Source organism: Puntigrus tetrazona, chromosome 23 (genome assembly GCF_018831695.1).
Source record: "Puntigrus tetrazona isolate hp1 chromosome 23, ASM1883169v1, whole genome shotgun sequence".
Taxonomy (NCBI): Eukaryota; Metazoa; Chordata; class Actinopteri; order Cypriniformes; family Cyprinidae; genus Puntigrus; species Puntigrus tetrazona.
This window is the reverse complement of record NC_056721.1, coordinates 9,041,402-9,063,205: the sequence shown is the minus strand read 5'-3', so window position 1 is coordinate 9,063,205 and position 21,804 is coordinate 9,041,402. Positions and strand designations below refer to the sequence as shown.

At 37.4% G+C, this 21,804-nt stretch overlaps 1 protein-coding gene across 4 annotated transcripts in view; it reads left to right on the top strand.

Annotated features, from left to right (window-relative positions):
• The first annotated feature begins 304 nt into the window (after positions 1 to 304).
• clstn1 (calsyntenin 1) overlaps positions 305 to 21,804 on the top strand; it is a 33,182-nt gene continuing 11,682 nt past the window's right edge. Inside the window, exons 1-6 of one of the 4 annotated variants that reach the window (XM_043224217.1) lie at positions 305 to 642; positions 13,949 to 14,071; positions 18,273 to 18,302; positions 19,720 to 19,915; positions 20,955 to 21,163; positions 21,415 to 21,564. In XM_043224217.1, coding sequence (XP_043080152.1) covers positions 561 to 642; positions 13,949 to 14,071; positions 18,273 to 18,302; positions 19,720 to 19,915; positions 20,955 to 21,163; positions 21,415 to 21,564 — 790 coding nt within the window. In that variant the 5' untranslated portion in view covers positions 305 to 560. The remainder of the gene's footprint in view (positions 643 to 13,948; positions 14,072 to 18,272; positions 18,303 to 19,719; positions 19,916 to 20,954; positions 21,164 to 21,414; positions 21,565 to 21,804) is intronic. The other 3 variants (XM_043224215.1, XM_043224219.1, XM_043224216.1) reach the window with 3 other exon arrangements.

The window sequence follows — 21,804 nt, the reverse complement described above, 5'->3', positions numbered from 1 at the left end:
TTAGCAAGAAGTCGCATGTTTTTTTACGAAAAGGCTCCGCAGATTAATTTTTGATATTTTGTGGTATTAGTTTGCTTATAGAAACGACTACAATATTTAAACGTCAAAAGACGTAAAGTATCAAAGCTGACACCCTCATACAAGCTGACACTAAACCGTAATAATCGCGGTGGATTACGCAGAAAAGGATAGGAGAACACACTGTTTTACGCGCCGCATCTCTTCAATCCACACCCTCTCTCCGCGTCTCTCCGAGCTCGTGGATGAACGCAAAGGGCAAAGCGGGCGGCTCGCGCTCCCACAATAACAGTCGTGACGTCAGCCCGTCACCGCTCCCGTTGGATGCAGCTGCGGAGCGGCGAGAGAGAGAGACTGAACGGTGATTGAAAGAGAAGAGAGCTGAACGGCGGTGGCGGCAGCCATCTTAAAACTACCGCACTAATCCGAGATATACATCCTCTGGATATTTCTGCAACGCCGAGCGTAATCAGATTTTACCGGGCGAGAGGAGACTGAATAACACCGTTTAAATCGCTCGCTGTTTTTATAAGGAAGACGGGATGCGGATCCGTGAGGTGAAACCTTTCGCTTCTGCGGTCGGTCTGCTTTTAGGACTAATATGCGCGGTGGAGGCAGCCAAAGGTAAGACTCCAGACCTGGTTTTATTTCTAATGAAAATATTTATTCTTGTATGTGTATGTCCTTTGGCGCGCGAAGCTATTGTCGTAATTTAAAAAATATTTTTTAACGGTTATCAATGTTCCCTCAAGTATCCTCCTCGGTCAAGGTTTCTTGACGATGATCTGTATAATAACCGCTCGGTGTGGGGATGTCGCGTCCGGGGGTATCGCCGTACATCGCGGCTTATTAAAAATCAATCTCCGCTCTTAATTTCCCGTCTCGTTCTGAAAAGATGTCATGAAATAATTGCCGTGGCCTGTCAGCCGTGAAATGTCCACTCTCCCTTACGGTTCCGCTTCACTTGACAGCTATTTTTGAGTGTCAATCCTTTAACACAACAGTCTTCTGTGCCAACACCCCGTGGCCGAGACTTTAGCCTACAGCTATTTGTGCGACAGAGTAACGTTACGTTGCTTGGGAATCAAACCCGGGTGCGTGATTTCTGCTCCGTGCTCAACGGCGGGTTGTGGCGTTTTAGCCGATTATCAAGTTGTTTGCGATTTGTATAGTAGTTGTATATACCGACGTGCAGACCGCATTGCAGGTCCTCTGGGAATACTGTGTGGTCTGCTTTTAAAAATTCATCTTTGAAATGGCTCACACGCAGCTAAATATGACTGAAGGACATCGCTGCAGGTGCACGCGCAGACATTACAGCAATCACACGCGCACGCGCGCACACGGCTAGATGTGCGAAACATTTGCTTGTGAAACGCTGCCTTTCCAGAAATATCCTGTCGTGCATTTACCTTGTTCATTATTCTTAAAGGTACACGTGCGAATTGCTCCGGAGTTCACTTAATATGCGGATGTTATGAAGGAAATTAGTTTTTAAAAACATTTAACAAACATATACATGTTTGTTTGTTTACATTGGTCAGTAGCGTGTGCTTTTTGCTGTCTAATTATCATATAACCTGTGGTATACAAAATACACTGCAAGATTACTTTTAAGTTTCCTAATGTAAAAGTACTTTTTGTGGGGTTTTTAAGTTTTGTGGGGATTTTTTTGTCAGAATTGTCAGTTTTTAAGGTGTAAGGAAACTAATTGGGTGCTAAAATTGTTAAGCTGCTTAACTGCTTGAGTCTTAAGGTGTATTTGATAGTGGAAAGCAGAAAAAATTAATACAATGATTACATTTCTAATGTCTTGTGGTGTATTTAAAAGCACAGCTTTTTAAATATTGCTCCTTTTTGTCTTGAGCATCCCATCTTTGTTTGTCACAGACTCACATACGAATCAAATCTCGGATATTATCATTCAATAATAGTGTGCTAATAATTGTCAGTGATTATGTTGCTGCCATGTGAGGCAGCTGGGAATGCATGGCCTGAGGTCATTAGCATAAAAGATATCTAACTAATTGTTTTATGATCTATGGTGCAATTCATGAGTTTTAATTTATAACTTAATAATCTTAACCGTTTTTTAATAGTTTGATTTCTGGTTATATTTTAAATTATTCAACATTTTACATCAAGTAATGAACCAACCCATGCACTTCAGTCCTTGAAATCAAAGCGTTATTATTAACATGACCTTCATAAGCACGACAATAGGAAAAATGAGTAACGTGGCATTAGCTTAATAGTAAAAATGTGCAAATTCATAAACAACAACCAAAGATTGTTTTTTATTATTTTTTTATTAAAGAGAGACTAGAGACCTAAGAGACATTAAAATACTGTTGAGCCTGATTAGATGCAGAGGCATTGATGTCAACAACAATTAATAAAAAAAAAAAAGCATATTCTTTCAACTTTTTTTCAGAACAGACCTGCAACTCATTATTGCATGTTTTATAAGTTTGGAGTCGAAATTGAAATCATTTTGTACGGTCCATAACAATTCATGCCATCTGATTATGATGACTGTGCTAAAGTACGCTTTGGATGCGTGAATTTTGCTTTTCATCGCTGGAAAATTGTGATAGCTATATATATATAACTATTTAGAGTAGCACTTGTGATTTGTCTTAAATTCCGAGGTGAATGAAGTCCTGCATTTTCTCTCTTTTTTTGAGTCTTTACACCTTCACAGATTATTGCCATTCCTCACTCGTTGTTTAACTTCATTACCTCTGATTCATTGGACAGGGTCTCTTTTGAGTTTACCTAGCTTTGTTTAAACACACCTGCTCACTTCCCTGCCGATATCAGCGAAGACACGCCCCTGCAAACCATCACAAGACGTCTAGGGATCTCCTAAGTAATATTGCATTCTTTTAGTGGATGTTTTTTACAGTTTAATTATGATATTACTCAAGGCTTCTTTTTTTTTTTACATCTGAAGAATGGTGAGAGGTTAATTAATGCATGAATTCAAGCTGTGCTCGCAAAGCGCTTCCTTTTACTTTGTTAAAAGGTGTGAAGGGATTTAGTTCTATTTAACTGATTTAATAATGACGATTCAAAAAAAAAAAATTTGGAAAGTTACCAGAGAATCTTATTAACTACAGCAGGTGATAACGGTGATTTATTTCTATGATATGGCTTCTAGTGACAGACGGTCGTTTGATTTGAAACAAACTTTCTAAAACATTTGACTGATTAGACTTTCGAGCATTAGAGGAAAATAGCTATGAATAACTACTTGTAGATCCCTTAAGCAGTTAACATCTCAGATTTTGTATAAACAGCTGCTTGTTTGACTCCAGTGGCCCCCGGTCAAATGTTTTGCCTGTTTCAGCAAAGTGAATCCTGTAGCTGAATGTCTTAACTTACAGATGGCTTGGTGGATAATCCCTGATTCTTCCCATAGGAACTAGAACACTTTTGATGTGTTGGTTTTGCAGATAGCTCGTCGTCCATTAGCAGCTCTCTGCTTCCATGTAGGCTTTCGAGGGCCCATTAATTCAGGGAACAGTGGGAAGAGAATACACACGGTATTGAGGATGGATAAAATAAGCTGAACAGACCTTCTCTCGGGAGGAGGTATTGGACTCATTGTTCCTCGCGGTGAAGCAGGGAACGCACAGGGACTGTTGTTGATGCACGCCGTTAGAACTTAATTACTTTTAGGCTTTTTGCGTTCATTTGAAGCGTTTTGAAAGCATTTGGCTCGTTCGTTCCTGAATTTATTATCGTGCTTTTGTTTTCTGATGGAAACTTTGTTGTTTTTTTGGTCGTTTTAGTTTCTCTTTCGTGTTCGCCGCCCTGTGAATCGCAGTCTTTAATGGCCGAGAACTGAAAGTGTCATATGTTTCGCAGTTTATTCATGGAATTTGTACTCTGGGAAACAAAGGGTCTCTTGGCCGAGAGCTCAGAGCCGCGTGCCGCAATAAGAACGTCACAATGCGCCCACTGTTAGACGCAACTCCGAATTATTTGACTTATGTACCAATCTTGAATTCCAAGGACTTTGTAAGCATAACAGATAACAACGCATTGCTCATCTGTTTTTTAAAAATTGCTGCATTTTTATTTTAAGCGCAGGCAGTGTGGCAGAAATTCTCTTAGACAATCAGCCCTTAGTCATCGTGGCGGCTGGGCAGTCAGTGGTAATTTCATTAGCCCTTTGCGAGCTGAATTGAGTCAGTGATCTGTCAAGAATAGGTCATTACGTGCTGAATATTAGGTCTGTCTCTTTGACTCATATGGTGGCTGCTTGACTGCTATTGTTGATCTTCCTAAAACAACATGGTGTGTATAATGAGTATAGTAAAATGTGTGTTTTTTGTTTGTTTGTTGTAATGGAAGGTCTTTCAGTAAGGGCTAAGTACTGGGTAGGCTTGTGCTAAACAGCACATTTATGAAATCGATTAGAAGGTTGGTTGTTTGAATGACTAGTCATTTGAACTAAACTGAAAGCCGGTACATTTCAGAATGGTCTGTCCTCAGTTAAACATGTTTCTTAGAGGGGATGTTAAGTTCAAAGTACGAACACACAGATATAGATATTTATATATTGCACTGCAATTCAAAGGCCTGGGGTTGATACGCTTGTTTTTTTACCAGTCTTTGAAAGGAGTCTCTCATGCTCACTGAAGTTGTATCTTATTTGATTAAATGATAGTATTGTAAAATGCAGTATTCTGTATTGCTGTTTTTATATTTTGAAATGCATTTTTTTTCTGTACGCACACTGCATTTTTATCTTTCCTTTTTTTTGTGGAGACCATGATACATTTTCTCAGGATTACTTAATAAATACATACAACTTTTATTCAAAATAAAAAGCTCTTTTAAATATTTTACCGTTTTACTTAATATTTTAAACATTTTAACTGTAACTTTTGATCAATTTAGTACATCCTTGCTAAATAAAAGTACAAACGACTGACAGAATAAATAAATAAATCAAAGATGTATATTATTGTATATACCATGTGTGTATATATATTACAACTAGTGTAATAACTATTACAAGAAGTGTACAACAGCTGCTAAGTATGATTAACAGATTACATCTTCAGCTATACACGTATACTATTCAGTGTTTAAAGATAAATCTTTTTCTTGATCACTCAGGAAGAAACGGAACAAAAGATTAAAGCGCATTCCTCAGTGCCCTAAAACTGAGACCTTAATGTAGACCCTATTGAAACCTATTTGGACAGTAACCCAACCCATAACAATATTACCTGCTTACATTTCAGGTCAACCCAGTCCACACGCTGAGCGCTCTGAAGAGAGCCCATCCATTCAGCGTCTGTCAGGGTTTGAGCTCTTTGTTTAGCGTGATAAATGCATCCCTCTGCTTCACGTCAGCAGCACAGCTCCATGGGAACAGGTAACCAGAGAGTAGGTGTTACCTGTGGATAGAGGTCTGTGCAGCCCAGCCTCCAGAGACATGAAAAGCAGCTCTGTGTTCTATGGCTACGGCTCACTTTCACTCTCACTGGGCCTTTGTGCGCTCCATACTGAGCTGTGATTGAGCACCATTCACACGCCCTGCCCCCACCCTCACTCCAACCGCCTGGACCTTGTTGTTCTGTTGCGACTGCTCCGGTGGACAAACAGATACTTCCTTGAGTACACACTGACCCCCTGCTTTGGTTTGGCTATGAACCCTTCGTCCTGAGAGATTTATTGGGCAGTAGAGCCCGGAGATTTCCCTTACGTTTCTCTACAGGGTCTTAAACCTTGATAAACTATGGTGCCATTTTATAATTTGTGTGCAACTTGAAATTTGTTTCGAGGAATGGTTTACCCAAAAAAGAAAATTCTGTCTTTTATTACATTGCCTTTTGTTCATCTTCTAACACAAATTAAGATATTTTTAATGAAATCTTATGATTTTCTGACTCTGCACAGACAAACACAATAAAGTCCCAGAAAGGTAGTAAGGACAAAGTTAAGGGTTACTCCACCCCCAAATGAAAGTTTTGTCGTTAATCACTTACCCCCATGACGTTCCAAACCTGTAAACACAATTTAAGATATTTAAACTGTGACATCAGTGGTTCCACCTTAATTTTATGAAACTGAGAATACCTTTTGTGTGCAAAGAAAACTAAAATAATGACTTTATTCATTTTCAAATTTATTTTCTTCTGTTAAAGGCAATACTTTCAATATAATTTTCTTTGATGAAACGATCTGAAGAATTCGATAACTGACTGAGTTTACTCAGTCAATTGAGATTTATTATGGAGCGCTTGCCTTCAGCGATGAACACAAATGATTTAAACTAATTTAAAGCCTAACAGGAAAAACACTGTACAACTATGTCTTTACCATTTTTACTGTAGTATCATTCACTGCACCATGGTATTATGAATTTATTCACACTGAATTTTATTACAGGACTAATGGTATATAATTCTAGTGTATGTATATGTTATACATATAGCTGTAGCATTTGTGCATTTTATATTGAACGTTTCTAGACTACCGTTTCTCGTACAAAGAAACGTATCAATTATCATCGTTTATTTGAATGCATGCTACTTTGGGAGACCAATGAGAAGAAGAATTCACTAAAATTCACAAGAATTTTCATTTTTGAGTGAACTATCCATTGAGTACCGATGAATTTCAAGCAGTGAAGGAAATTAGGCTCTTCATTCTCCATTCAGAAATTCGTAATGATCATCTTAAGAATATTTGTTGGATAATTATGATCAGTGAGCTAAATGGTTATATCTGGTGATTCTGTCTTTTTGGTTCGTAGGAAATTCAGCGGCAAACAAAAAGTATTTGCATTTTTAACCCATTTCAACCCATTCAAATATTGTTCAAATTAAAATGCATCCTATGTAGTAGCATAATTTAGTTTGAGTTAAACAATTTCTTTTATAACTTAGGATATTGCTTAATTTTTTCAGTTATTTTACGTTTAGTCATCTTTTTTTCCCCTGTAGACTCTGGAGCCCTGCATTGAATTTTAGGATTCTGCCTTCATGATTTGTGTATTCATGTTGCAAAACGCCGTCTCAGTTATTCTGTAGGTGTCGTTTCAGTCGTTGAGTGATTTGTATCCTAGCAGGCCATTGTATTGAGATCTTAGGATGGCCCATTGTCCTGCGTTATTCACACGAGAACGGGGTCTGCTCAGCAAAGACGTCAAACCAAGCCAACAAATTTCAGATGATGCTTCAAAAAGAAAGCTGTTTTTTAATCCCTCTTTCAGAAGTAACTGCAAATCCATCAAGTGTGAAAGCCGATCCATTTTGAGGTCTGCCGAGGTGTAGATCAGTAGTTATCTTTTACTACCACCGTTAGACCTTGAATTGTGAAGCAGCTGTGTGCTGTGTGAGAACTCGCAGCAAGCTCGCACCCGAGGTGAGAACGGAGGCGTCTGTGGTGTTAATTGACAAAGGCTGCGGTAGATTGCACTCTCGGTGTGATCACTGTCATGAAAAGGTTTCTGTGCCGTACTGACCGGAAATAGCCAGGAAGCACGTGTGGAAATTCAAGTGAGAAAAAATGTGTAAATTGATATTTCTAAACGCCTGAAATGGATATTATTTCGGCGGTTTTGTTTCCCAGCTGCCGTATATTCTTTCTAGATCTTGAGGGATTCCAGCAGATGGGTGAACAGGCATGGCTGACACCGTGACCTTTGGCCTCCCCTCATCAATCAAATCATAATGCAACAAACACGCATTCACGCTCTGCCATTGTTTTGGAGGTCTGGCGGTTTAATGCAGATCTCTAGGAATATCACCCGGGCTGGCTCACCGTTTTAAGATGGCCATTCACCAGCACGTCCTCAACTCCCCCCCGGGCCAATAATGGTCAAAAATAGGCCGAACGGATTATGTTGCTTAATTTTTTTGTGCTCCACTGCAATAGAAACAGTTTCTCATGGGTTACTGAGCCAACAGCTAATTAATTGCTTCCGTTTGCCGTTACTGAAGACTGTAGTGTTAGCGCTGAAGAGTAATGTATGTATGTATGAATTAGACCTTTCACGATAACAACTTTTTGTTGTGTGATATTGCCCCATAAATAATTGCGATAAGTGATATTATTGAAATTTTAAGACCATTTTACGTCTAGAAGATAAATAGACATTTTTAAATAAAAAATTGACTTTTTTCAAGCAGAAAAAAGATAGATGCAAAAAGAACTTTATGGAGATTTTTAAATCTAAAGATTTTTCCTTTCTTTTTTCTCTGAAAAGTAAGGTTGCACACTATTGCTGAAAAACACAATCCCTATTTAGCAGTCAGATCTCTGTAAGGCACAGATCCCTAAACAAGGCCATATATGCAGATTCAACTCTTCCATAAAAGGATTATAAAAAAAATTTAAGTAGCACCTCACCACTATACGCAATGTACGAAAAGCTGTTTTTATGTTATTGTGTTTTTATAATGTTTGTTTTATGTAAAATATCCATCCAACTAACTATGGCAATAACAAAAAATTGATTGGTTTACCTCAAAATCAACCATTTAATTGTTTCACTGTTTCTAGGAGGTGATGGGGAGAAGTTGGCGCTTTACACTGTATATGTGTATGCTCCTGAAATAAAAGTTCAGGAAAAAGTAATACATTTATTTTTGTTCATCATATAGAGTCTCAAATCAAGTATTTTCCATTGTCTAGTCTACAATAAGCAAACAAAAATCACGATAAATTGTGATATCGAATCGCAAAAGGGATATAATCGCAAAACTCAATTATTGCAATATATGTATCGAATCGGCAGATTAGCGTATTGTCAGCAGTGGGTTCTTACGGCCGTCTTACTGTAAACTTTCGGTTTGAGCATACGTGACACACCACAGTACTTTGTAAGTCGTACAAGTCTGTGACCTTGTAAGTGAATGAAACAGGAGCATCTCATTATGGGATTAGATGTCAGTGGGTTTACATGGAGGCTAACAGGATTGCATGCCAGGCATAGCACAATAGTGCCTGACCCGGACCCCCCATCTGTGCTCGGCGCATGCTGTCTGACCAGAGCCCCTGTAATAATATTTGTCATCGATCAGATAACGTAGCGGTGGCTGCACACGGTCTGCATCCTATCCGGTCGCAGTGATGCAATCTGACTGGATGGCTGTGCTGGATAAAGCATGTAAAAGACTGTGACTAGGCCATTCTCTGCTTGCCAACTCCAATATGTAGCTTGGAATGTGTTTGGATATAAAGCCTCTGGCTTGTTCCGGATGCCTCTGCTTTAATGTGACATACAGGGTTTACTTATCCTTTTAGACATACATGCAAAAACACACACACACACACACACACACACAGGACCCGGTTAGTCTGAGGTTCTTCAGTATTTGTCTAAGATCTCCTAATCTTGGGTGCTGCTGGGATAAAGGCAGCTCCAGGCCAACTTTGTTTCCTCACTCTGCTGCATCATTAGCCTCTAATTTGTGCCTGCTAGCATTCAAAAGATTTGATTACGGCTAAATGGCTTAATTTGCGGATATTATCCAAATGACTGTAATCTGGAGAATGGATGGTGGCAAACGGTATGTCTGTGTCAAATACAAATATTATTGTCTGCAGTGGTTAAGTAGGTGCTATTGCTTTAATGATCATGTTCTGTAGATAAAGAGTATCATTTATGTGCTAGAATTCTGCGGTCACCCAACAGAATTTTAAAACAACAGATATAATACATGTAATAATAATAATAATAATAATAATATAAAATGTATTATTGTTATTGTTGTTGTCGTTGTTAACTTAATGTCCAAAAACGTATCAACTTATAATGATTTTTTTATTATATCACGAATGTTAAATATAAAAAAGTATGTTCTTTTAATTGCATCTGTTGTTATTATTATTATTATAAAAGCAAGGGTGTGTACTAAAATTAGCTTTAACCATTGACAAATAATTATTCTATTCTATTCTATTCTATTCTATTGCTTTACAATATCATATTATATAAATGTTAAATATGTTAATACATTCTTTCAACCCCATTTATTTGTCAATACCTTTTTATTAATGTTTAACTTTAACAATCAAAAATTAACTTTTAAAAATTAATCTTTTTGATAATATAATAGCGCCTATTCTATTCTATGATATGCTTTTATATTACAATATTTAAGTATATAAATGGTATGTATTGTAAGAATGTAATATTCCCTCTATCCCATTTACTTGTAAATACATTTTTGTCTATTCTGTTCTATTCAATTCCGTTCTATCCTAATTTTACTCTACTTTCAGCTTTCAAAAAAACCCCAACTTCAAATAAATGCTGTTTAGACTGCAAATAAGCATTTTACTACACTTTTAGCGCGCTGTTAATGAATCATTCTGAATGAAAATGCATTGAACGGTGATCTCTGAGCACACATTTACTCCAGTGTGCTCAAGTGTCAGTATTGCTCTAATGCACCAGTTACATAACATTGATTTGCATAGCTTTCATGGATAAAACTCTAACAACCTCTTCAGACTTGGACAAAACGAAGTATGTTTCAATCTGTAGCGACCTGTAACCTTTATCCACGACATTCGACATTCCGCTATTCGACTGCTGTCATTACGAAATCGTGTTTTTGGTTGTGTTGTGTTGTTATTTATTTACCAAACAGTTCCATCCGTTACTTTTATCGCAACAGTTGCATTGTGTCGCTGCTGTGCATGATCTAAACCGCTTCTATGCAAAATGCATGTAAAAAAAAAAAAGCCAACTGGCTGCCTGCCGTCCCAAACGCTTTTCTCGTGCCAGAGCCGCAGGGCGCTCAGAAATGATATCAACCACATCAGAGCTCCTTCAGTAATCAGATTCATTCTCCGCCAGCCTGGTAAGCAGCCCTTCCTCTTTGATACCCGCTCGTTCAGTTTATAATGATGTACACCAGACATCAGTGTGGGCTTTTCAAACATAAGCTGTTTTTAATGGTTCATTAAGGCCTTCAAGGAAGTTTAAAGAAGAAAGTAATTGGCGTTTGATTGGTAAATGTGTTTTTGGTAAGAGAAGGAGTGATGTGTGCGCCATATGTTATATGAGTGTGTGTGGGAGTGTGGCCAGTGTTTAGCAGGTGTTTGGCCGCTGTTTTTAGTGCTTTTCTCTTGCTGGGATCAATGCCACGGCTGAACTCGCTCCAAGAGGTCTCAAGGACCCTTACGGAGACGTACCAAAACATTTCCGAAAAGACTCATTCATTAAATTGTCTGGTTGTCCATGGAGCATCTCTATAATTTACGCTTTGTTGCCTGTTTGTGAACAGGTTTTTGGTGATGAGTATCATTTTGTTCGTTAATATGTGATGATAACTGTGTTACTGGTGTATTTGTTCTAGAGCAGAAGGGTTTGTGAGTACAAACTGGTTTTTTTTGTCAGTGTAAACCCAGATTAACCTCGAGTGTTTGACAAAAGTCCTGTGTTGTTGCTTTGATTTACCTTGTATTACTCAGTGAGGCTAAATAGTGCAGTGTTGTTTGTGGCTGTACTGAAGAGCCAGAGCCATATTTATGGTCAATAATAATAATAATAATAATAATAATAATAATAATAAAAAAAAATATATATATATATAGCGCTGTCAAACGATTTGATTCATTGCAATTAATCACATCCAAAATAAAAGTATTTGTTACGTGTGTATATATATAATTATTACGTGTATATATAAATGCATGTGTAGTTATTTGAGAAAAGTAAATGTATATATTAAAAAAATTTAAAAAAAGAAATGTAGCCACTTACTAAGTTGTAGTTACTGTGGCTGTTTTTTTATTAGATATAATAAATTACAAACAATTTAGAGTGTGCTTTGTTTTGTCATAGCTGGTAGGTGACAGCTTTTGGGATTGTACATGATGCTTCAGAAATTATTGTAATATGTTGATTTGGTACTCAAATTTCTTCTTACTATCAATGCTGAAAACGTTATGCTGCTTATAGTTTAGTGTGAAAACAGTGGTGCATTTTTTTTCCTTGATATATAGGAAGTTAGAACATACGACTACTGTGATACATTTTGATGCACAGGCAAAAACCACACTCAATTTTTAAAAGAAATCTAGTTAGTTGCATGTGTGTACAGTGAGGAAAACAATGCATATTATGTTCCGGTCTTGTTCTCTTTGTTAGTAGCATTATGTCCCAGTGTGGCCTTTAAGCATGTGACTTACTTCAGCTCTTAAGGTTTTATAAACCTGTGGTTTTAAAGCAGATTATCAGGGTAGTCTGGTCTGACAATCTGTCCACAGACAACCAGCAGCAGCAGCAGCAGTACCCTTAGGTCACATGAACCCACTTTGCTTAGACAATTTATGAGCCAGATCACAAAAAGTCCCGGACTTCCTCCTGGCTCTCTTAGTATTACGCATGTGTTTGTAGTTTTTATTGACATGGACAACCGTTAGTTCATGAACCACGCGCAGTTTTAAATCTCAGATGTATTGCAGCTGAAAATTAACAGGGTAAAGAAACATGAAAATGAAGCGACAGTTCTGTCAAGCATACAGTTTTCCAGGAGGTGTGAAATTGGATCTGGCGTGTAATATGAACGGAGGTGAGCGTTATGGTGTTATTGCTGTGGAGGTTATATCCTTCAATTAGTGTCACTGATCAGGCTTCTGCCTGCGGGGTGAGTCGTAAGACACCGCTGCACAGAAACCACGCTGAAGCCAATAAATCATCCATATTCTCTCCAGCTGTTGCAATTTTCTGAGCGGTATAAGGGATGGGAGCTGTTAGCACAGAGGATGTGGAAGAATTTATACTCGCTAGAGTTATAGATTTACTGTTTGGCTTGAGCGATGAGCTGACATAAGAGATTTTTTTATGGAGTGTACATTTTTATATAACTACAGACATATACATGTATCCATTTAGCTAGTGATTTATAAATAATGAGCAACATTTTTCATGTAGTAGCTAACAATATTAGCAGTAGCACGTTACGTAAAGTACATTTATGCATTTATTACACGAGATGTTTTTATATTTATTATTTTAAAATGAAAATACAAATTACTGCTTATTTATATTTCATTCATTAGTTTTTTCATTTTCTTCTTTTTGTAGTTTTTTATTAAAATAAAAAAATATAAATATAAAATATAATTAAGTACTTTTATTTAATAATCCAAATTGTGTAATTAACATTTGTATTACGTAATAAAATGTTATTTGTGTATTTTGCATTCTATCAGCATTCTATGCATTCAAAATTGAATATTTTGGTACAGTTAGTAGATGAGCTTTATAGGTCATACTAATCCGTGTACTGTATTGTTCAATTAGTATCCAAAACCGTACCTGTTCTATAAGATTAGTGCTCGCTGAAGAGCTATGAAAGGTGTGTTTCTCAACAGCTGATTCGGTCAGACAAGCCTCGTGATGGACCACGCTTGACGACATCAGTCTGCTGAGCTCATTTTGTTTCCCTGCGGCCTCCTGCTTCCTGCCGCTGCCTCGCTGTCAGGTCCACACACAATGAGATCAGCACTGCAGGAGTATCCCCTTTCGCCCAGCAACTGCTGATGCACTCACATTTCGGGTACAGGCACTGATTAGCCGTTGAAGAGAGCAATCTGCCCTTCACATCAACCTCTGCATCCAGACACCGCTACTGCAGTGTTTCTGCAGTCTGAAGCTGAAGCACAACGCATCTGTCCTCTCTCTTTCAGAGCTCAAAGCTTTCAGTCAACACTAATGAGCTGCTGAGCTTCGGCGTGCTCTCAGCTCCAGCAAACAGAGGCGGCAAATGCCACTGCGCACTAGTCAGTGTGTGATATTTCTCTCTTGCTTTAAGCTGGCATACAGTTGTGCTGACACGTTGTGCATCCTCACAGAAAACCAAAATAATTGGTTGTTGTCTGGGTTTGGTTTTATTCAGCAAAAAAATCAACTACTTATCTGTTTTTTTTTTTCTCTTCTCAACAGTAAATAAGCACAAGCCATGGATTGAGACCACGTATCATGGTATCGTAACGGAAAATGACGACAAAGTTCTCCTGGACCCTCCGCTGATAGCCTTGGATAAAGATGCCCCGTTGCGCTATGCAGGTAAGATCATCCATCTTCTAGTCTCAGACGAGGCTGCCAGCCATTTTGCTTCCTCATGCTTTCCAAACCATAAAGAGATATTTCGCCTAAAAATGAAAGTTCTGTCATCATTTCTTCCATAAAAAGGATTTTTTTCTTTGAGGTGCTTTTCTGTTTAATGAAAGTGAATGGGAATGAACCAAAAGCGCTTGTTTTATAAGACCTGATCAATTTCAATCATTATTTATTAAACATTTTCCCCTTTGCTAGTTTTCAATTACAAAACATTTCCATTATTTAAAAAAAATAGCATTTTTATAGCATTTTTATTGTCATTTAGTGTTGATGTTTCATTTTAATTGCTAAAAGTATTTTTTTTTTTTTTTTTTTTTTTTTTTTTACAAAACACAATTACAGAATGACATTTTCCAAAACACACAACACAATTACTAAAATTACAATATGTATATATATATATATATATATATATATATATATATATATATATCAACGATACTAAAGTAAAATAGATTTACTTTGGGTCTCAAAATATCAGGGAATTAATAGATGTTTAAAATAAATTGATTTAAGATGCCATTGGTTCTTGTTTGTCAGACCAAATATTATTGTTGACATCAAATTTTGTGTGACGTTTTTAATGTCACCCATTCTAAGGCATTTTTTGTGTCACGTAGACTTCGACAGCCTCCCTTTCCATTCAGTTACATTTTGTGAAGAAGAATGAGCTGGATAATCTTTTAAAATGATTCCTTTTATAAAAGAAGTTTGGAACAACGTGAAGGAGACAAATATTGACAGAATTTTCATTTTTATCATTAGGGTTTTTTTGTGTTGATGACTGGAGTATATGCACCTGATTTGTTTCCAGTTATTAAAGCTGTCAAATGAAGGGTGTATTATGATTAAATACTGTCATTCATGTTTTCAATGAAAAGACAGCAGAATTTTTCTAAAAGTAGAAAAATCTGTGAAAATCAGTTTGTTTTCATTTAGTCAGCTAGGAACCATAATAAAAGTCCTTTGTGAACTTATTTGGAATGATTTTTCTCTTGCTCTGGACTCTCGGTTCTTCAGTTTGATAATGTATTGATGGTATGACAAAGCATTTCTATTCTCATCTTGTCAATTATACCTTAAAATAGCTCTATAACAAACCATAATTACATTTTGAATGAAATACCTAATATCATCAGCCTGCAGATGAAATTGTTATAATGTACTGATATGATTGGTGAAGTCAGCTCTGGTTTGTAATTAAGTTTGTAGATATTCTTGCAGTCTCTAATGCCCTAGGTTAATGGTGCTGTTTGTTGTTCCGTGTACAGCTTTTCGCTTCTTGAGTTTATATTTGCTTGCGCCCCTAGACATTTAGCAGTAAATATAGTGCAAAACTGAATATATGTAAAACACAGAGGTCCACTGATCGCTACAAAGTCCAAGTGCGAATTATGATGGATGTTGGTGCTGTGCTCCTTCTCTCTTATCTTTTTTCCACATATTGGAGATAAGTTAACAGATCCAATTGAGGTATTTTTAAGCATGTTGGAGTAATAAGCTTGTATTTAATCAGTACAGTTAAAGATAGGCAGTCCATAAACCCATCAATTTTTTAAATTGCCTTCACCCTAGCAGCTGCTCGCCAGACTTCTGGAGCTCTTCTTATATCGAGATCAATGAAATTTCTTCTTACTCGGCTTGTTTCCTGTGAGAGGGAATGTGCAGCCCTAGCATTGGCTCTGGCCATTTTTAATCACTTAGAGATTTACTTTGACCTCGTTTCAAATCTCTTCATGCAGTGGTCTATTGTCAGCGCACTCCCTCCTTTCTCACGGTTTTAGTAGCAGTCCTTGTTTTTCTCCTGCTGCACCCTGAATATGGGACACCGCTATCAAATTAGTGGCTAACATTTGGGAAAAAGATTGGTCCGCATGCACTAATGTGGTTTACCTTGAGTTATTTGTATAAATATCAAAGCGTTTAGATCATTTTTCACTGCTAATCTCATCGGTGAAGGTGCCGGAGCGCTTCATAAATATATAATTCCTCCGATGGTTCATAAGCAATCATCTCGGTAAGCGGTAAGCTTTGTTTGTGCGAGGCAGCAGTGAGAGTGAAGACATTTGGCACACTGATTATATTAACAAGCTTTCTTAAATTCACTTTGAAGCGTCACATGGCTGTGTGGGTGACTGTCGCATTCTTAGCGTGTGGGCATCTCTGCCAAAGCCGGACCGCTCAGGACATGGTGCCATGCTGACTAACTCACTTTACTCTGAGCAGTGAGTTTGGCAAAAGCCACACAGAACGGCTGTGCCATTTAGATGCATTTAAACCAGACCGTGCTGGTTGAATATAGTAAACCTACTTTTTAACAATACAATAAAAAAGTGAATTTATTATGTATTGTGTAAGAAACTTTTATTTTGGATGCAATTAATCACGATTAATCATTTGACAGAATATATATATATATATATATATATATATATATATATATATATATATTATATAAGTATTAGGCCCTATGATAAAAGACTGTGACATTTATCAAATGTTACTGATTGAATTCAAACCAAAGGACTCTTGCTCCCAGCACGTGAAATCTCCGTGGAAGTTTTGTAGAACTTGTAGATTTATTTAGTGTATATGAAAGGTTGCTTCAAAGGCAGCAGTGTCCCATTAGGGTCAGACATGCACCATCACGATTGATGTTGTGCTGGCCTTTTATAAACCAGCTCGAAGCATCGATTTCCACTGCAGACATGATGTACTCTATAGAGAGCTCTTACGTTCCTATCAGTGGAGGACTATATAGTGCCAGCTCGCTGTCGGTTTCAATATTTCCTATGACTCATTGCGAGCAAGTCCTTAAACTTTAAACTTCAGACCTCTAAAACTTTAATCCTTAGGCAGTAATGAAGAAGAAGCAAATCAAATAAACAATTAAGTTTTTTTCCCCCTCACTTCTCAGTTATTGTAACATCTTCATCGATTCCTCTGTGCAATATAGCAGTCTTAGGGGTGAATCAATATTCATTGTGTTTTGCCTGATGGGAAATGGAGGACTATTGGAGTTGGCACTTGGCATGCAGGCTGAAGCGTCAGACTGGGTTTTAGGGGAAGTGTGGGGATGTACAGTCATTAAAGCTTCAGAATGCACTGATGAGGCACAAAGCTTCCTCCGCATGACTTGCTCTGAACAGCAGATCCTAATGGAAAATCCATCTCTAATTGTAGGGGTAAAAACGAGGTGGACAGGTCCACCAGCAGAGGCCACCGATAGGGTCAAACAGAACCCTTTAGCGGGCAGCCAAGCAGAAAAAAAATACTTTTTTTTTTTTTTTTTTTAAATAAAGTTGGCTAATTTTAGTGCTCATACTACTATAAAAACATTTTTGGCTAACCCTTACTTTTTCATATTGTTGCACCATTTTAACCTTAACAGGAACTCTATGGCAATTTCCTCCTGTGCTCAAGGCTGTTTTTTGTCTTTCTGTGACTCTTAACATGGACTCATCAAAGTATATTGTTTTGTGCTGTATACAGTCATATTAGGGCTCAGAATACCCTCAGAATTAGCACAGTGCAGATTGCTACAAATAATAGTGTCTGTGGCATACTGTCTTTGCAGTACACGGAAGATAAAAGTGCTCTGTATTAGGGGTGGGCAATATATAAAATATATTTTTAAATATATATTTAAATAAATATTGTTTAATTATTATTTGCAGTTTCTGTTTTTTATATTTTCTGTTGTTTTAGTGATGACTCAAATGTACTGATGAATGACAGAGTTTTAAATCAATTCACTAAAATGGACAGTTCATGGAATTCCCTAAAATTAATACTAACTTGTTTGGTTTTTTTTTTTTTTTTTTTTTTTAAGTCTCAGGCCTTAGTTTTATCTGTCCTCGTGCTCTCATACAGAGGTCTTCAGGAATTTTAACGGCCAAGTAAAAAGCACATTTAAAATCATTTATGTATTCACAGTGTTGTTTAACTGTATATCGCAGCAAAGTTATCATAAATATTCAACATATATCGCCCAACCCTAATCTGTGCCAGCGCACAAAGTCAAGTGAGGTATTTTGAGTCCTCGGCTACTTCTGTGACATCTGTCTTCTCTTTCTTGTCTCTGTGTTTCTGTGCATCTCATTCTTTCTCTGACTGACCTGGGTTTATCTTTTCTCCCTTCTCGTAGAGAGTTTTGAGGTGACCTTCACCAAAGAAGGTGATGATGGGCTCTTTCTACTGCCTTGTAACCGTTTTATTAACCCACTAACGCAAATACAAAAGAAATCTGCACTTCACACGGAAACTCCTGCTATGCTCTTTTTAATCTCTACCCAGTTCTTCTTCTTTTTGGTTTGGTTTTCTGTTTTCTCTCACCTTTTGAATTTGTTGGAAATGACAATTTAGCTACTGGATGACAAGTGTGATGCGGGGATAACAGTATATAGAAATATCTATGCATGAGACATCCATTGAAGTTTGCAGACCCTAACAGTACTTCAGCTCCAAAACAGAGTAAATAAAGGCAAATAATGCACGCACGCCAGTTAAAGCAATGTTAATCTGAACACCTAAAAAAGCCTGTTTTCTGAGACATCCTCTTTGTAAAGTGCCTTTTAGTGGTTCGCTTTTAACCCAACAGATCTTAAATCTGAGAGACTCTGACGCTCCAGAATTCAGTTCCTGCTCAAAAATGACATTGCTGAGATTGTTAAATGATGCAAACTCTCTGCTGTCCGGTCTGTGGTGTGGTTTGATCTGTAGTTTGAGCCTCTTCACCCTCTCCTCCACTAATGTTAAATACACAGCATGACAACTACTGCTAGTTGATGTGGATGTCAAGCAAATGGATATTTCTAACCCCAGCTCTCATCCAGGCTTTAAGTTTACTGCCTCTGCTCTTATTTTGTTTTATTGTTTCATTCTTTCAGTTTTTTTTTTTTAAAGGTTTGAGAGAGACAACATTGCACAGGAAGACGCCCAAATCTAGTTTTAAGGGGTATTTTAAACTCCAAATGAGGGTTCATTTTGCTTGTTTGTTTGTATATTTCCTTTGATTTGTGAACTTCTGATAGGATGCTGGATTTCTGTCATAAATCCTTCTCATCGCCCCATGATTAACTTAACATTTTAACCTTGCTTTCTTGTTTAAATGTGATACTTTTAACCCAAAATCTGCATTAAACCCCTTAAATACTTTTTTTTAAAATATGTTATGCTATTAAATACACCAGATATCTGTTCATTGGTTCATATCATTTCCTTCCTGTCCTTGTATATCAAGTATTCCTGTGAAATGCCTGTCCACATTCTGGGTTTCTTACTGCATGACTGGATGCAATGTGATCAAATGGCTTGGACCAGACACTCAGTATCCCCCTTTTAACTCTCCCCTTCCACTTCCCAAATACTCACCCCCCCCTCATCCCACAGTGCTTCTGGCTTCCTCCACAGACACCTTCACCTCCCACCTCCCCTCAGTGTTTCGATCCCTTTGGCTGCCAAACCAACTTTGGCTGTTCTTATTTGAGTGTGACGTGTTATTAGTTTCGTTGTGGGTTTCTTTTATCTCATGCACAGCAGCTGGAGCTTCGCTCTTGGGTGGGCTTGACTAAACACACGTGTGCCGTTTGCAGGTGAGATCTGCGGCTTCAGGATTCACGGGCAGAACGTGCCGTTCGAGGCGGTGGTGTTGGATAAGTCCACTGGCGAGGGTGTGATCCGGGCCAAGGATAAACTGGATTGTGAGCTGCAGAAGGAGCACACCTTCACCATCCAGGCCTACGACTGTGGAGAGGGACCTGATGGCAGCAACATGAAGAAATCTCACAAGTGAGTATCTTGTTTGAAAGTTTTTATTGATTAAAATCAAAAGAAAACTGGAATTAATAGTGGGAATGGAACCAAAATTGAGCCATAATGGTACACATAAGCACATGGTTCTATTTGAATATATTATAAAACATAATTTATTCCTATGAGGAAAAAAAAAAAATTTTCAGCAGCCATTTTTCCAGTCTTCAGTATCAAATGGTCCTTTAGAACTTATTATTATTATTATTAGTATTATTAATGTTGTTCTGCTTTAAATTGAAAAATCAAACAAATGTGGCATGGTCACAAAACCAGTCCTAAGGGAGACTTCTACATACTCTGAAAGCTTAATAAATAAACTTTCTGTTGATATATTTTATATATAGTTTGTTAGGATAGGCAAGTATTTGACTATTTAAAAATTTTGAATATGAGGTTGAATAAAAAATCTGAATATTGACAAAATCACCTTTTAAAGTGGTTCAAATTAAGTCCCTAGCAATGCATATTAATTATCAAAAATTATATTTTTATATATTTACAGTAAGAAATGTACAAAACATCTTAATGGAACATGATCTTTACTTAATATCCTAATGATTATACATCTTCTACCCATGTCATATGACACATGGTTTTGTAGTCCGGGGTTAGAAATCTTTTATTATAAATGTCTTTATTGTCACTTTTGATAAATTTCATGGAATCCTTACTGAATACAATTATTTCTTTCCTAAAAACATAAAAAAATGTACAGATCCCAAACTTTTGAATGTCATTATGTACGACAAATATATAGTAATTGACATTTTTTTGGGGGTTGTTTCAGAATTGCAAAATAAAGCAAAGTTGTTTGTTTTTTTTTTAAATCTGAAACATCCTATTCTTATATCACATCACATAATGAGAACACTTGAGGGTCCTTTGAATGACTGCGTCCCTTTAGAGCGTTCCTAAATTAATCATCCATCTGTTAACAAACAAGAAATGCGTCACTGGCGGGATTATTCCCACTTGTCCAATTCTAGTTTATTAATGACGCTTTGATGTCGCCCAGAGCTACCGTCCACATCCAAGTGAATGACGTGAACGAGTATTCACCGGTGTTCAAAGAGAAGTCCTACAAAGCCACAGTGATCGAGGGCAAAAAGTATGACAGCATCCTGAAGGTGGAGGCCGTGGACGCTGACTGCTCTTTCCAGTTCAGTCAGATCTGCAGCTATGAGATTGTCACCCCCGATGTGCCCTTTACCATTGACAAGGATGGTAAGTGCTACCAATTCAGACCTCCTGCCAAAACTCCGAGTTATATCCCTTAGAGTGATATTGACTTCTAGGTCATTGTTATTCATGTGCCTATAAAAATTGATTTGTGGAAACAAGCCGCCATTTTAGGATCTGTAGCATACCTAGCATTGACGTTAGCAATCTGTCACCTTGAGTTGTGACTTGAATTTAAGCATTCGGTTTGGCTTACCTAGCATCCATTATTGCTTGTCCATTCTCCTTAAAAACAGGCAACATCAAGAACACAGAGAAGCTGAACTACAGCAAGGAACGCATGTACAAACTCACCGTGACCGCATACGACTGTGGTAAAAACCGTGCGTCTGAGGATGTTCTTGTGAAAATCAACATCAAGCCCACCTGCAAACCAAGCTGGCAAGGTATCAAAGACCTCTGGATCTTTTGTTTCTCGTACATTCAAACAAACACAGCTGTAATATTTTGCTGTTTAAGGCCGGAAAGCTTAGCTATGAAGGTCAGTTTTGTGAAATTTCACTGTTTTGGAGCAGATGCAAATGTACAGCTTTGGACAGTTTAAAAGACCACTCCACCGTTATAACTGAAGATTGTAGTTAAATACTGTCTGAACTAAAATAAATTTAATTTATTAATTTAAATGT